Genomic DNA, 16,607 nt, shown 5'->3' with positions numbered 1-16,607 from the left:
ATATCAGCCCGCGTATCTGCATCAATCCGTGGCAATGCTTTTTATTATGAAACGGTCCATGTATATATTTTTTAGCTGTAGGATAATTTATGTTTGAAGGCCTTACATGCTTTGCATTGGTTGATTCGGAACATTGTGGTTTATGAAGATGTGAAAATGCATTTGCACTGTATTGCGCTTTCTTCTTGTTATGCCCATGTGATGATTTTATGTTTTTGTTGCATAAGGGCGCACAACAGCGCCGCCTATCTTGTTGACCATGCTGCATTTTCCCGCCACTGTAGACTTTCCCGCCATCGTCATCGGTTCGAAACACGGTGGGTCTACGCGTCAAACTTGCGACGAATGAAGTAGATGACGCGCCCTCTAACCGACAACAGGCCACAGTTTCAACCTCAACAGCACTATAAAAAGTATTCAATGAATGACTCTTACTAGATGTATATTAAAACATAAATCTTTTATTTCACCATTAAAACATAGCCGTTAACAAATGTTTATCTTTACGTCTTATTTAGACCTCATAGTCATAAATCATTTATCCCCAAGATATTCTCCTCAAACCATAGACACACAGATCCTTAATAAGATAAAATGGGCAGAAAACGGTTGGATTTGGTAGGTATCCAAGAAAGAAAATCTACAAATCAAAGTATAATTTAAAGATGCCATTGCAACTTCAAGGGACGTCTATAGGTATGAATTAAAACACAGCATTTTTATCACAGGGTGAATAATAAAGTCCATGTAATTATTCATTAACATTTTGTATTTTATTTATTTTAAAATGTGTTTGCCCCAGCTGCTTTACATGTAGGTCTAGTCATTTAGCAGACACTTATATCCAAACTGACTTAAAATTGAAGCATTCAATTCCAAATTATTAAGACAAACTCATACATCGCTATGGGTACCAAAACTTTTGAATTATCAATCAATGATTTAACATAAATCACCTTCAGAATTTGACCAGATCAATACTTCCAAATTGTAACTAGCATCCATTAAAGCCACACAAATCATGAAAGTCCCATCAACCACTCATTAAAAATAACATATCAATATAAAATATTATTTAGACTGTTCATGATTTAAAATGCAACGTATCCAACATCTTTCTTCTTTGATTTTCTTGGTCAGGCGACTGGACTGAAGACCGATCGTGTCCACTCCATTTATTGTGTTGTTCTCATCTTTTACTTATCAATATATTTTTTCCACCTTTAGGAATCAATTAACTCACTCACCCATTCGTTTATTCTATGAGCTACCAATCGACCAAGGTCACGTTGCATACACAAATCATTATCAGGCCATTCTTAAAAATAAAGAAAATAAAAAATGTATGCGAGAAGAAGGTTTCAATCATGTGATCTGAAGTTTCATAAAAGAAGTTCAAGCCCACCATCTTGAGCCTTCTTGACCAAACATTTTAGAATAATCAAGCAACCAGTTGTTGAATTCTAATCATAATAATGTTGAAGAAGAACCAGATCGGGCCCTTGGTGAAAAGAGGTAAGCCTCCCTATTACTGAAACGGTCCCCATGTCAGTATTAAAAAAAAACCTGTAGTGGTCAGTGAGCATATTATAAAAAACAATGCAACCTGGTTTGTAGACCGGTCATTCATAAAGTGTCCATCATTGCTCCTTTGGTTGTAAATAAGTGTTTCATTTTCCTACTATGTCACCGTCGTGGAGTTCTGCCCTCGGATGGCACACCATGCCATGAAAACATCTCTGCAGAGGGAGGAACGCACACATACACGGCACACGCACACACACAATGTGTTCATACTTAAGATCTTTGTGAAGGCACTGAACTTTTGGACTACATTACCCAGCAAGCATTGAGCATTCAGCAGCCAAAGAAAGTTTGTGGTTTTCAACTGCCATGTTCAACAAATGTAAAGACAAAAAAGATGTAATAACTTCCGACTACAATAAAACAACAATATCAACAGTGTCGTTTGTATTGTAGTAGTGTATTATCGTTTTCAGCTCCTTTTTGAATGCGGGAGAGATGTGTGTGTATGCATGTTTGTGCGTACCTGCAGTGCGTTGCTACACACTCATTGCTGCAGTACTCTTTGTCCCAGTCCTGGCTCTCCACCGCTGGGTTAACACACCCTGCGCGCACGCACACACTGGTGCTGGCGGCCGGCGCGACCCTTGACCCTGGGGTCACACTCACCTCCACCTCCATCTGGCGGGAAAACATAAGGCAGTCCGTCAGTCAGGAAGGAGTGTTACAGACGTACATGATGAACTATCAGTGACAACATAAGGCACTCCGCCAATCAGGAACGAGTGCTACAGACAGACATGAGGAACTATCAGTGACAACTTTAAGTAAGCTACAAAGTCAAAAGCTCTTAAGGGACACGTTTAACCAAAGGTGGAAATGAGAAGTTATCTAAAGCAATGTTAGAATACTACTCAAATAAGGGAATGAACGAGGAACTGACAGTGTGATTGTTATGATAACAGAACTTTGAGTTGAAACTTTGTACTTTGAGATGAGAACGAATAACCTTTATGTGAGAACAGTACACTTTGATTGGAGCATGGTATACTTTGATATGGGAACAAGTATTCTTTGATTGGAGTACAGTATACTTTGATATGCTAAAAAAGTATATTTTGATGGGAGTATAGAATACTCTGATATGAGAACAAGTATACTCTGATTGGAGTATTATATACTTTGATTGGAGTATAGTATACTTTGATATGGGAGCAAGTATTCTTTGGTGTATAGTATACTTTGACATGATAAAAAAGTATACTGTGATTGGAGTATAGTATACTTTAATATGAGAACAAGTATACTTTGAAGTATTATATACTTTGATATGAAAATAAGTATACTTTGATTGGAGTATAGTTTACTATGATATGAGACCAAGTATACTTTGATTGGATAATAGTATACTTGGAACGAGAACATTATACTTTGATATGAGAACGTGAATGAGTATACTATGATAAAATGATGATCTATTATGTAAATATCCTCTCCAGGTCTGTGGTACAGAAGGACCTCCGGTCCTACCTCTCCCTCCGCCTCCTCCCCGCCCATCACCATGGCAGCGGCGGCAGACTGCTCCATCTCCCCCACATCTCCCAGTAAGTCGGTCGCCCCCGACAACGTCGTCGTCGTCATGACGACGCCCCCGACCTGCAGCTTCGCCGGGACGATCTTGATCTGCAGGGGAGGGGGCGGAGCCATGCTCCCCCCGGTGGCAGGCGCACCCTGAGGCTTAGCCTGCAGAGGGGGCGGGGCCTGGCTGTGGACCATCTGCTGGAGGCGGGGCGGGGGCGGGGCTATGCCGTGCATGGGCTGCAGTGGAGGCGGTTGCCGGGGGGGCGCGGCCATGGCCGTCACCGTGACACCCCCGGAGGGCGAGGGCGAGCGCTTGATGATGATCTTGGTGATAGCAGGGGGGGGGCTGGGGGCCGGAGGCTTGACGACGCCGGTGCGAGAGCGAGTGGACATCTGGGGGAGGTCCAGGATGATGTTGGAGGTGCAGATGTTGGTGATGGTGTTCTCCTCGGGGTTGTACGGCTGCACCCTGCTGGGGCGGGAGGAGGAGGAGGAGGAGGAGGAGGGGGGGGTGATGGGGGGAGGAGAGGGGGAGGAGTCGTCCAGTACCTCGATTGGAGCCTGGGGGGGGGGGGGGGGAGGACAGGGAGTTAAATTGAGTCATTTCAGCAGAAAAGGACTCATAGTGAATCCAGATCATTAAGAGAGATGAACCTTCTGGCTGGGTGTGTGTGCGTGTGCATGCGTGTGTGTTACCTGGGAGACATGTCCGGCCCGGTAAGCTCCAAGGGCTCTCAGGTACTCTCGCTTGGCTGCATCGTTCTTCCTCTTGTACACCTGGACAGGTGAGATAAGGGGGGGGATTAGTCAGAACACACCTGTCCTAAAGAGGTTTCATAATATTCTGCTGCAGCTCAGGTTGTGAAATCTAGAGCTCAACTTTCTATAGAGTTCCTAGCTTAAGTTCAAGTTGTTGGTGAAGTTGTTTTGTTAACTTAACAAGAAAAAGTATTGTAAATGACAATGTTCTGACAATTGGATGTTTGGGTTATTTTAGCATCAAAAATGGATTTAATACCGTGAATCCAACGTGAATATGAATACCACACAGGAGAAAACCTTTATTTGTTATTACCTCCAATCGTCTACAATAAATACACCAATAAAACAAACTTGACAGAAACGTGCTAGCGACGCGTCGGCCATCTTGAGCCCTAGCTCCGCCCACCTGCTTCTGCTCCTCCCCCAGGCTGTCCCACATGGACGCCACGATCCGGGACACCTCTCCGAAGGCGGCGTTGGGGTTCTGGCCCTTGATGGCTGCCTGCGTGTCCCTGAAGAACAGCGCGTAGGCCGACACCGGCTTCACCGGCTCGTTGGGGTCCTTCTTCTTCCTCCCCTTCTTACCCACTCCTCCTCCTCCTCCGGCTGCTGCCCTGCGGCCCCGGGCCGGGGCCGAGGCGCTGGAGGAGGTGGCGCTGGAGAAGGACGAGGAGGGGAAGGGGGAGTCAGGCACGGAGGGGTCCAGGGAGATGACCCCCTGGGAGCCGGAGAGGGAGACCGGGGAGTCCACCAGGACACTCTGCACGCGACAAGAAGAACGGAACATGGTGTTTTAGTCTAACCTATATCATTTTTAATAATATATTTACATCTTTTATGTGGGCAAGAACTTTAATATTCAACAGACACATTACGAGGTTTACGTAACAGGTCCATATTATCATGGATATGGACATCATCCAAAATGGCTGACTAACCCGGCTGAAATCGTCCATGTCGTCGTCCTGTAGCGAGCTGGTGGGCGACGCCGCCGGAGACAGGCGGTTGTCGGGGGACTGAGACTCCTCCAACATGGCCCCGCCCACCAGGCCCAGCCCCAGCTGAGCGCTGAGCTCTGATTGGTCAATGGTGGTGAGCTGATTGGTGGCCAGCAAGGCTTGGCCCATGTCGCCGAGGGGAACGTCGATGGTCATTGGAGAGGCGCTGCTGAACTGGGAGCCAATGGGATGGCCCAGGTCCTTCAAAAAGAGAATTGAGTTGGGTTATGGAACTGGCTTTCAGTTTCTCTTCATGTTGACACACTAAATGTAACTGCTAGTAATCAGTCTGCCATCCCAGAGTGTTATTTCTCAGGATCCTTTCCTTTTCACAACTGTGTTCACTTTTCTTTTTGTCGCAAATGTATCTTTGTATTCACTGATATTATTAGTATTCACATATATTTATTTATGTTTGTAATTTCAATTTTATATTATCGATATTTATTATCGATCACTTTACTGTATCGTATACAATCGCTATTATCAATAAAGTTTGATTGACGGACGGATCCTCACCATGCCCAGAGAAGACCCCAGCAGGGCGCCCCCCCCTGGCTGGCTGATCCCCCCCAAACTCAGGTGCTCCAGACCCTGGGAGGGGGTGTTGACGTAGGTGGAGGCGAAGGAGGGGTCGTCGCCGCCCACCACCGCGTTGCCGGGGACGACCACCCCGTCGTCGGGAGAGGGGTCCCCGAAGTGGGAGACCCCGTGGTGGGAGGAGGAGAGGGCGGAGTCGGGCTCGAGGGGGATGGAGGGGATCTCAAACTCCTCATCGCCCAGACTGGGGGTGTGGAACGTCTGGGTGGAGAGAGAGAGAGAGAGAGAGAGAGAGAGAGAGAGAGAGAGAGAGAGAGAGAGAGAGAGAGAGAGAGAGAGAGAGAGAGAGAATTGAGAAGTGGAAGTAGTATATACTTTGAGCGTATTCATGGCTTGACCGGGTGGGACTCAAACCCACAACCACGGCTATTTTACTGACTGGACTTTTGCTGCCATTACTGACTGCCTTTTTTGCACTACCACAACTCATGCTGCTACTTCAAACATAGTAGACTCTAAAATTGAATTTGTTGTGCACTTCAATGTATACTTTAAGTGTTAGGAAATGTATTATCTGTTGGGCCTGTGCACTTTATCTGTTCATCGAGGGATATGAGAAACTTTATTGTTATTCACGCAGAGGACAGAGAGACGCACCTCTGAGGAGGAGAGGAAGGGGTGGCTGGAGCCCGACATGGTGAGGTAGCTGTTGCTGGCTCCAGGGAACTGAAACATCAAGACAACCATTTCAACAACACAGCGTGCGTTTAAGCAAGTGGCATTTTAGCTTTAATAACTTAAAAAGATAAACACTGGGCTCTGATGACTGTTCTTGAGTCTTCAGAAGAGGCAGCTTAAGATTTGAGGACCATAAATACTGCAGCTGTTTGTGTGGTATGTTTTTACATTTTAAAGTTATCGGCAAATAGAGTAATAGATTTTTGAGGGGTTTAAAAGGCATGACTACATGCGACAACACGCAAAGAAACGTCCGCACATATTTGATGAATCAAATTCAGAACCAGCAGCTTGCAGTATTCAAACAAGCCAAGTACACATGTCGGAACCAGTTTATTCACAGGCTCAGCATAGTAAAGTGCATCAACAATAAAAAAAAATTGCGTTTGCATAACTGTCAGTAGGCTATGCAACACAACATGTAAATACTGTAAGTTATGGAGCTAAATGCAGCCATGAAGGAAAGCCTTAATTTGTACATATCACGGAGCACAAATGATAAGTGAAGATAAGGTCTGCCAAAATGGTCAACTTTGAATCTTCCTTCCTATGCACGGCGGGTCACCTTGCCGACAGAGTCAAATCCATTGAAAGCCTGCGGGTCCAGAAACTCCGTATCGACATGCTGTCCCGTCTCGTCCGTCAAATCCGAATAAAAATTGAGGTCCATAGTGAGTCGGCCTTCATGTGAAATATATTCGAAGCCACGGGGCGCAATGTGTTAATAGTCTCCACTTGTGACACACCACCAAAACAATGCCCTGACAGCAAGAACCCTCCTCTCTGCAAAGCCCACCCTGAACAGTGGACAAGGTTTACGGCACGGATGCTGTGGCTTGCGTGCCACTAGGCACATGAACACATACCGCCGACAACACCCAAAAATAACCAACGAGTCGGCTTGCTGTGGAGCTAACGTGGCTATCGTAAGTGCTGACTGTCCTACTAGGGGGTTTAGTAGGCGTATGTTTGACGCAAGGCTGCGGTACTAGTTTACAACCCCGCCTGGATCCGTCCGGGTCGGGGTCTGCTACCGCCCGCAGGGACAACCACCACGACACCCCCAAACTGCTGAGCCGGAGAGGAGACCAACTACCGCGGAGGTGAGCGGGGGATTCCAGGCTTGGAAGACTGCTATATGACTCCAGAAAATAAACACGTCCCCGATTTTCTCTCCGTTCCTGGTGCCTGAACCGTGATCCTTGGCTCTGGATCCACTGAGCTGCCTGCTCAGTGGCCCAGGCTACTCAGTGGATCCAGAGCTATCGATCGCATCAAGGTTCAGGATTTGGATTATAAAGCGTAGAAAGAGGGTGGGTTGATTTTAAAGGTTGGCCAAAGAAACGGTCATCCTTGATTTAGTTAAATAAAGATGTGAGTTTAGCTATGTAGCTTCTATATTTAACGAACCAACAAAGTTCCTCTCTAGTACCACAAACTGTTGAATGAATACATGGGCCATGAATCGGGGGGAGGGGGAGTTATTCATGATTGATTGATTATGTAATTGATAAGAGGGGGTTTGATAAACAGCTGGAAAAGTAAATCATTGTATACGTGTGGAGGAGATCATGAAAGAATCAGATGGTCGGTGTCGACCCATCATTGTGTTGGTGACAATCAAAGGTTATGCTGGTCGGTAGGTGATCAAATACGCAGATCGGGTGATAAGCTATCTACTCTCCGTCTTACCTCCATTGTCACCCCGATTGTGTTTTTTGATCCCACTTAGTGGATTTCGCCCGGATTGGATTTCCTCAAAACATCACTTCACAACATGGCACCTGCGTCGGGACTTCGCGACGTGCGTGAGTGGAAATGACATCATCACGTCGGGGACACGTTTACGTTCCAAATAAAGAAAACAAGGAAGTAGACGATTTGATTAATGAAATAATACTTCTGAAGCGGTGATTTATTTCAAAATTGGTTTATTTGCTTCCGTATATTTCAAGCACCGTCATATTCCTATTTTATATTAATGTCATTAAAAATGATAAAAGTTCAGATTTGTCTTTATGTACAAGCTGTCAGCTAAACAACAAAACAAAAATCAATGCCAAGCGAACAAGAAACAAATCATACAAAATAAAATAAAACAAACATCCCTACACATAACTAAGAGTTGGAGATGTAAAATCACGTTCTTGGGCGTGCGCACACCATGCCAAAACCCATGCCTTTGTGACATCACAAGTGGCATGCAGGCTGGGCAGATCGACTCCAACCTGGCCAGTAGAGACAGTCCACCAATCCTATCACAAAAGGGGTCGATATTTGGCTCGTCAATGCGCCACCTGGTGGTTAAACAGGGGCCTTTTAATTGGTTAGTGGAGAGCAGGAAAACGCGTTGTGGTGGGAGAGCTGCCCACAGACCACTGTGTCGGGACAAACTATTAGCTTGAGGAAATGGCAGCAGGTCATGGCGCCAAATAGACCCACACACTAATTACACATTAATAACATCCAGGCACACACACACACACACACACACACACACACACACACACACACACACACACACACACACACACACACACACACACAATACTGTAATTCCCCTGTTTTCCAGGTGAATCTGGAGTCACATCCAAATCAACATCCATTTGACAAACAAAATTGGACCCCACACGTGGCCAAAATACACTTAAGGGAGCTATGGTGTACTAGCTCTTTTAAAACACTTTCCATAATATTGTCCGTGGAGAGATGATGATTTGGCAACTTATTAAAAGTAGTGTAATTGTATAGGAATCTTCCATGTTGGGTCAAACCATTTAAAACGTTCAAAAGCAGTAATGTACAGTGGTGGGTGGGAAGAGGAGAAAGGTTTGAGAGGTGGAGTTGAGGGATGAGGTGAAAGCTACACTCTGGTGAACTTTTGTCAGTTAATTCTTCCTTCCCCGTCCCTCAGAGGACAACTGAATAACACTTTCAAGTAAGCATACAGAAGACTGTTTCAAAACCGGATACTACGACTACCGTGTCGTTCTCATTTTTTTTTATCTTAGGATGGCTTGTGCGCGTCTTTAGCAAAGAAACTGGATCCCATCCACGGAACACACTCACGGAACACATCGCTGCCTCCAATATACATTCTCTGCACAACAGAACCCTGAGTCACATCTGTGGAACACCGGCCGCTAGAACACTGACAAGAGCTCTAGAACACTGGCAGTGTCTTCTGGCTTGTCATTGGTCCACCGCCCTGCCACTCGGGCACCCGTTGACCCAATCACTGCACCAGACTGGCCCCTTATTCAAACCCCACGACACTACTGTCCCAGTGCCACACGTGCCAAGTGTGCACGTGCATGAACAAACATCGACGCACACTCACTCACACACACACACACACACACACACGTTTGTACAGCGTACACACCCACACAAATACTTTCACCTGTTTGTTATTGAAGGATTGTGTTGGCATTCTTGTGGCATGACATTAGTGGAAAAGATCCTTATTATGACAGTGGCTAATACAAAAGGGGGGGGGGGGGTCGATCAACGCAGCAACAGTGGCAGTCTGTCTTTTACTGGGTGAACGGACAGGCCACACCCCCCCCCAGGGCTGAGGGGCTGTTCCCATTGGTGGCCCTGTTCATTCTCCCCAGAGCCTCCTCCCGCTGTCCAATCAGGAGTATATGGTGATGACCTCGCTCCCTCCACCTCTGACCAATAGGACGCGCTCTAGGCCCTCCGTCAGGACCTCCAGGAACTCCATATCTGGTCACCAGTCAAGAACCTTTCTCTCAAACCCAAAAAGTTAGTTCACCAATTTTCTAACAGGATAGTTTGGCAGTTAACCCCCGGACTCCACTTTTAGTAAGCTTCCCTGAGCAAGATGTCCTACTTTCCCCTAGCTGCTCCTTAATAACCTGTCTCTGTACTGTCTAACCCCTACCTCCTCCTTAATGACCTGTCTGTACTGTCTAACCTCTACCTGCTCCGTAATGACCTGTCTCTGTACTGTCTAACCCCTACCTGCTCCTTAATGACCTGTCTCTGTACTGTCTAACCCCTACCTGCTCCTTAATGACCTGTCTCTGTACTGCCTAACCCCTACCTGCTCCTTAATGACCTGTCTCTGTATTCACTGTCTAACCCCTACCTGCTCCTTAATGACCTGTCTCTGTATTCACTGTCTAACCCCTACCTGCTCCTTAATGACCTGTCTCTGTATTCACTGTCTAACCCCTACCTGCTCCTTAATGACCCGTCTCTGTACTGTCTAACCCCTACCTGCTCTTTAATGACCTGTCTCTGTACAGTCTAGCCCCTACATGCTCCATGGCCAGTAAAGGCCTGCTAGCATACCTTTTTGGTAATGTTCCCCTGTGCCAATAAAGCTCTAGAGACTGTCATAGTGACAGTCGGTGAGGTCACAGTTGCGTTTCCAAGGATACAGTTCTCATCTCCCTGTGGGTTGCGGGGCGGTCCAGGCATGTTCAGCAGCACCAGCCGAGCATCATGGGACTTGTTGACGATCACCTCATTCAGCTTGACCGCCGTGTGCATCCGCCGGACGTTGGAGTGGTCCCTGAGAGAGAGAGAGAGAGAGAGAGAGAGAGAGAGAGAGAGAGAGAGAGAGAGAGAGAGAGAGAGAGAGAGAGAGAGAGAGAGAGAGAGAGAGAGAAATTCAATTGGATTGAAACGGTAAACAATAAATGTCAAATGAGAGTTAAAGTAAAAGAACCAAAACTGAAGGAAGTGTGGAGATCAAATGTCATTAGAATACAACTGAATGAAATAACAATTTGACCTGAGGGAAGTCCAAAAAAAAGTGAATCGAAAGTGAGATTCCGCGAAAGGGGAAACTAAGAATAAGTGAGAGTGCAGGTGTGGTGTGCGTCCATGCGTGTGTCTGTAAGTGCGGGTGCCTACGGCCTGATGCTGAGCATGTCCCTGAAGCCCTCGGGCGTGGAGCACCCCGAGTGGCTGGCCCGGTACTGCAGGCTCCTCTCCTTGGTCCAGGTCATCTGGACCCGGCGGTGGTTCTCTGAGGAACCCGCGTTCCCCGCTCCTCCTCCCCCCCCCCCGGCCGCCGCCCCGCCGCCGCCGCTGCTGGGGGGCCGCTCTCTCTCGCCCCCTCGCTCGCCCCTCTCTCCCGCGCCGTCCGTGTCGTCCTCGTCGTCCGAGCCGATGCTGGTCAGACGCAGCATGGAGGTACGGTCCTTCACCGCCTGGGCCTGCATACACACACACACACACACACACACACACACACACACACACACACACACACACACACACACACACGACAGGGGTCAGACACACACATACAAATAATCAAAGAGCTGGCAGATGAATGTAAAGGCAAAAAAGCAACACACACACACACACACACACACAAATGATCAAAGAGCTAACATGCAGATGAATGTATAGGCAAAAAACCAACGCACACACACACACAAACACGCGCTCACACACACGACAGTAAATAGGACAGCTAAGAAGAGTACCACATGCGTGCGGACGTGTTGGCTCATGCATGAACTCTGAAGCCTCCTATGGCCTCTGAATGGCCACAGAAGGATAAAGTGGCTGGAGCAATGTCTTCACGTCAACACAGCTGTACCCCGTTACACCTGACAACCGGAACCTCGCTACATACTGCACATTTGATTGGCTAGTTAGAAGGCTCTGTGTGGATTGGGAACAACACTTTGCAACTATGTGCGTCTTACAATTAAATGTATGAATGAACGACTGAATGAATGAATGAATGAATGAATGAATGAATGAATGAATGAATGAATGAAAATAAATACAAGCAGGTGGTTACAGATGCTTCAGGAGTTTGTATTGAAGGTATATGATATTTGTAGAGACTGCAAGACACAGATCCAAGTGTACCCTTCTATCCGTCTTTCTGTGGGACATTTCTGTCCTGTCTGATTGAACCTGTCTGTCTGCAGGTTGCTGCTGTTGTTTGAGGAGGAGCCTGATGAGGTCTGAGGGAACCTGGGGGACAGATACGGCCAGGGCCGGAACTCGGCATAGGCGACCTAGGCGATCGCCTAGGGCGGCAAATGCGTTTGGGGGCGCCCTCTGGTGGCGCCCTTAATTAGTCAATTAAAATATACGAAACAAACGGAGATGCGAAGGAAGACCTGTCCAGGGCGCAAGTTAATGTCGAGTCGCCTGGGGCGCCGAAACGGCCAGCGCCGGCTCTGGATACAGCTACACACAGCACCGGGCCACTGTCACCAGCCACCACACTCTCTACTTCTACTACAATACCTGACCCAAGAGAATGATCTCCAACATTCTACCATGACAACTGGGCCACAGTATAACTGAAACACACATGTCAGTTCTAAATTATGTATAAAGGGTGGGGACCAGAGGCTTAGAACCCCTTCCAAAGATTAATTTTTACTGACACAACGCAAATTGTCGAGGGGCTTTTGTTTTGACAGCTTTGACAATTGTACATTGTGTCCTGGTTTACAACACCTATGCATTTGAGACAGCATGGTGCATTTGAGACAACTGATTCACTTTTCTAAGTGAATCAGTCTACGGCCTTTGAAGAGAGAGCTGTAGATTAACATTTTCTTAACACACAGCCAAGGGTTCAGCACATGGGGCAGGTACACAGGCAGCAAGCCATTCCAGGAGTACCTTTCGCAGAAATAATCTTTTTGGGGTTTGTTTTCATTTTCTTTCAATACACTTTCTGCGTCTCCCAGCAGGGGTCCAAGCTGTATGGGGCCGTGGGATCGGCTGGGTCTTCTAAAGCACCCTGGTGCCTACACTAGGGGAACTCTATCAGCTCCTGAGCAAAAGCAGAGGACTTACGTCATCGAAGCTCCAGCGGCCTCGCTACGCGGTCAAGGGGAAGAGGTCAGGGGTCAAATTAAGCCAAACCAGGAAGGAAGACAGGTTAAGTTACGTGACCCCACAGCTATATCACGAGTCACAAGTGAAAATACGCCTCCCTCAAAAGTGGCTCAAACAGCAATATATTGCATACTTGTCAGTATAGTAAATATAGTATCGTTTGCATTCGTACATATTATGTAAATAAAATAAAAACGTATGGATGTGAATGGTAAATGGACTGCATTTATAACGCTCTTTCATCCAAAGCGCTTTACAATATTGGCTGACATTGATCCATTCATGTGATCATTCACACACGGCGACAGCCAGCTCGTCATGAGCAGTTAGGATGAGGTGTCTGGCTCAGGGACGCCTCTACACTCAGCTAGGAGGAGCCGGGGATCGAACTGGCAACCTTGCGGCTCCCAGCCAACCCGCTCTACCTACCAGACCGTGAGTGAGACAGGAGAACGGTTGGAAGAAACAGAGAGAGGACGACATGTGTAGCATTGGGAGCGCGGCGGTGAATCGGGAGGGACTGGGCTCTAGAACTGCCTACGCTTAGCTCAGCTGGGGCGTTAGCGGGAGTGGGGGGGGGGGGGGAGGGGGGGGGCGTGGCCACGGCCATCGATAGCTCACCTCCCTCTCGCGGTCCGACTTGGAGAGCCTCATCTGGCGGAGCATCTGAGACCGCTGCTCCATCATCAGGGTCCTCTCGTAGGTGTAGGCGCTGATGTCGCTGTCGTGCTGGGAGGAAAAAAAAAACACATAAGGTCCTCGGAAAAAACCCAAAGACACACCAAGAGGTGTGCTGACCTAGACTGAGTACCCCCCCAGCCCGTTCTGCCTGCGATTTGAATTCGCCCTGCAGCAAGGGGCTGGAGAGGGGAAATACATTTCTTCCTGTTTCCGATCCGATTTTACTGGAGCCAATCACAGAGCTGGCTTTTTCCCCCCTGGCGCGCTATTGGCTGGTTTAACACAATGACGACAGGGAAGCGACGGCAAGCAGCCAATTGCGTACAGACAGAGTCATTCGAACTACGCCCGATGATCACTGAAGAAAAGGACGGCAGCCTCCCCAGACCAATCCGTCATTTGTCATCATGATGGTCAGCGATAGCCTGGCTATTGCCAGACCAAGCTCGAACGAGCTTGGTCTGGCAATAGCCAGGGTAGGGCCGACCATCATGACAAATGATGAATGTTCACAGAGAGGTTGTTGCTCAACGTGTCTGTGTATCCATCGTGGTGGTTATCGTCCTCCGGTGGTTATCGTCCTCCGGTGTGCCCCCAGCTTACCATCTCGACCACCTCCACCTCGGCCTCGATGCGCAGGTGGTACAGGAAGGTGGCCAGGTCCTTCTTCATCTGGATGGAGTTGTCCTCCATCTGCGCCACCGTGAAGATACGCATCCCACACTTTCGCCACACCTGGGAGGAAGAGGAGGAGGAGGAGGAGGAGGAGGAGGAGGAGGAGGAAGATGATGAGGAGGAGGAGGAGGAGGAAGATGAGGAGCAGGTGGAGGAGGAGGAGGAAGGTATAAAGGAGCAGGAGGAAGATGAGGAGCGGGAGGAGGAGGTGGAGCAGGAACAGGACGAGTGGGACGAGGAAGGTGAAGGAGGAGGAGGAGGTTGAAGGTGAAGGAGGAGGAGGAAGGTGAAGGAGGAGGAGGAGCAGGAGGAGGTGGTGGAGAAGAAGTAGGAGGAAGAGGAGGAGGAGGTGGAGCAGGAACGGGACGAGTGGGAGGAGGAAGGTGAAGGAGGAGGTTGAAGGAGGAGGAGGAGGAGGAGGAGGAGGAGGAACAGGATTGGGGGATGGAGTTGAAAAGGAGGTGGAGGATAATGAGATGAAAAGGAGGAAGAGAAGAGGGGGTGGAGAAGTGATGGGAGAGGACGAGGACGGGATGAGGTGAAAGAGGGGAAGGAGGAGGCGAGGAGCAAGAGGGAACAACGTCGTTTATACCTCGGGAACTACCGAGCTAATCAACGCTGAGCAAAACAAGCCATTGGTCTAAGAAGCTAGCAGCACGGCGGGAAAAGACCCCGTCTCGTACCACCCTTCAAACCACGCCGGCCCCCCGGGGGGCCGCTCACCTTGTGCTGGCGCAGCAGGAAGGGCAGCAGCATGAGCATGCCGCCGTCGTGCACGATCCACCACACGTCGATGTAGCCCTCGGAGCACGGCTCGCTGTTGCAGGGGAACAGGGAGATGTTCTTGGGCACCAGCAGGGCCAGGTGGGCCGCAGTGGTGATGCGCACCGTGTCTGGGGGGGGGGGGGGGGGGGGGGGGGAGACCGGGGGGGAGGGCGCCGTTAGATCAGGGGAGGGCGGCCGGCGGCGGCTGAGACCGGCTCCGGCGGACCCTCGGAGACCCCGCCCCCAAGTGGACCGGGCACACTGGGAGGCTGAGCCACCCGTCGTCGTACGGCTGGGCGGGCAACCTTTTTACATCTCTCAGATAACGGTGTCTCAAACTGCCTGTTTGAGTGTTAGCAAGTCTGTCTTTTTGTCTGTCTGTCCGTCCACCTCTCCATCTGTCTGCCGAGTAGTCTGTCTACCTGTCTCTCCTCCATCTGTCTGTCTGTCTCTCCCCCTCCAACCTCCTCCTCCTCTCTCCCTCATCATCATCATCATCATCCTCCACCTCTCTCCTTCCATCATCATCCTCCACCTCTCTCCTCTCCTCCATCATCATCCTCCTCCTCCTCCTCCTCCTCCTCCTCCTCTCTCCTTCCTCCATCATCATCATCCTCCTCCTCCACCTCTCTCCTCTCTCCTCTCTCCTTCCTCCTCCTCCTGGGTGACTCACTGATGAAGGTCTTCCAGGACTGGGGGTCTTCGCTCTGCCTCCAGGCCTGCGGCCAGCCCATCACCACCGTGTTGGGGTTCATGCCCCCCAGGCCGCTGGACTGGATCATGTGGCTGATGCCGTCGCGCGGCTTGTGGGCCACGATGCACTGGCAGAAGCCCTTCACGCGCTCTTTGTCCATCAGGTGCTTCAGGGTCTGGAGGGGGGGGGGAGAAGGGAGAGAGAGAGAGAGAAGGGAGAGAGAGAGAGAAGGGGGGGGGAGAGAAGGTAGAGAGACAGAAGGGGAGGGAGAGAAAGGAGAGAGAGAGAAGGGGGGGGAGAGAAGGGAGAGAGACAGAAGGGGAGGGAGAGAAGGGAGAGAGAGAGAAGGGGGAGAGAAGGGGGGAGAGAGAAGGGAGAGAGACAGAAGGGGGGGGGGAGAAGGAAGAGAGAAAGAGAAGGGATAGAGAAGGGGTGGGAGAGAAGGGAGAGAGACAGGAGTCAATATGTTTTATTTCTCTAATGTAAAGTGCAACACAGGGTTATACTGCCCAGTGAAATTCAAGGCAAGCGACAACTGCATAGTAAAGCAAAAAAACGAAAAAGCTAAGTATACACGATATATCGACAATAGCAACAATCAAATAATTTAATAATTGAATAAAGCACTGGCATGTATTATAAAGTGTAGGGGTGCTAAAGTGACAGAGCATACTGCGGTGTTCAGGCATCAAGGGGGGGGGGTAGAGAGAGGAGTGGGGAACGAGGGAGACGGAGGGAGACGGAGGTATCATCTGTTAACAACACGCAGTAACAGTTAACCAAAGACAAATCAAAGT

At 48.9% G+C, this 16,607-nt stretch overlaps 2 protein-coding genes and 1 long non-coding RNA gene across 5 annotated transcripts in view; 1 reads left to right on the top strand and 2 right to left on the bottom strand.

Annotated features, from left to right (window-relative positions):
* Window positions 1-441: 441 nt before the first annotated feature.
* Window positions 442-7,946, bottom strand: tox4b (TOX high mobility group box family member 4 b). Of its 2 annotated transcripts, none has more exons than XM_030337785.1 (9): window positions 7,836-7,946; window positions 6,063-6,131; window positions 5,385-5,666; window positions 4,806-5,066; window positions 4,274-4,627; window positions 3,802-3,882; window positions 3,055-3,666; window positions 2,051-2,205; window positions 442-1,739 (listed from the first exon to the last, which is right to left on the bottom strand). In XM_030337785.1, exons 1-9 carry the CDS (start codon window positions 7,839-7,841, stop codon window positions 1,682-1,684), a joined length of 1,878 nt encoding a protein of 625 aa, XP_030193645.1. In that variant the 5' UTR covers window positions 7,842-7,946; the 3' UTR covers window positions 442-1,681. The 2 variants fall into 2 exon arrangements, with proteins under 2 accessions (XP_030193645.1, XP_030193644.1); XM_030337784.1 differs by lacking the exon at window positions 7,836-7,946 and adding an exon at window positions 6,709-6,813.
* LOC115529236 (uncharacterized) lies at window positions 6,796-8,684 on the top strand. Its single transcript, XR_003973497.1, has 2 exons — window positions 6,796-7,246; window positions 7,876-8,684. It is a non-coding gene; the product is annotated as an uncharacterized LOC115529236 (long non-coding RNA).
* slc12a6 (solute carrier family 12 member 6) overlaps window positions 8,058-16,607 on the bottom strand; it is a 28,280-nt gene continuing 19,730 nt past the window's right edge. For both annotated transcript variants that reach the window (XM_030337776.1, XM_030337778.1), the window contains 7 exons: window positions 15,790-15,985; window positions 15,075-15,244; window positions 14,280-14,411; window positions 13,617-13,724; window positions 11,031-11,335; window positions 10,553-10,686; window positions 8,058-9,872 (listed from right to left, as the gene is read on the bottom strand). In XM_030337776.1, the coding sequence (XP_030193636.1) occupies window positions 9,781-9,872; window positions 10,553-10,686; window positions 11,031-11,335; window positions 13,617-13,724; window positions 14,280-14,411; window positions 15,075-15,244; window positions 15,790-15,985 (1,137 nt within the window). In that variant the 3' untranslated portion in view covers window positions 8,058-9,780. The remainder of the gene's footprint in view (window positions 9,873-10,552; window positions 10,687-11,030; window positions 11,336-13,616; window positions 13,725-14,279; window positions 14,412-15,074; window positions 15,245-15,789; window positions 15,986-16,607) is intronic.

Source organism: Gadus morhua, chromosome 17 (genome assembly GCF_902167405.1).
Source record: "Gadus morhua chromosome 17, gadMor3.0, whole genome shotgun sequence".
Classification (NCBI taxonomy): Eukaryota; Metazoa; Chordata; class Actinopteri; order Gadiformes; family Gadidae; genus Gadus; species Gadus morhua.
Note: the sequence above shows the minus strand (reverse complement) of the source record. Positions and strands in the feature narration are given on the sequence as shown.

Excerpts from the sequence above, each read along its gene's own strand:
- tox4b (XM_030337784.1), bottom strand. The coding sequence starts at position 6,813 with ATGGACCTCAATTTTTATTCGGATTTGACGGACGAGACGGGACAGCAT. Across the intron at positions 5,067-5,384 it reads TGGGGTCTTCTCTGGGCATG|GACCTGGGCCATCCCATTGG; the intron begins GTGAGGATCCGT and ends CTCTTTTTGAAG. Across the intron at positions 4,628-4,805 it reads ACATGGACGATTTCAGCCGG|AGTGTCCTGGTGGACTCCCC; the intron begins GTTAGTCAGCCA and ends TGTCGCGTGCAG.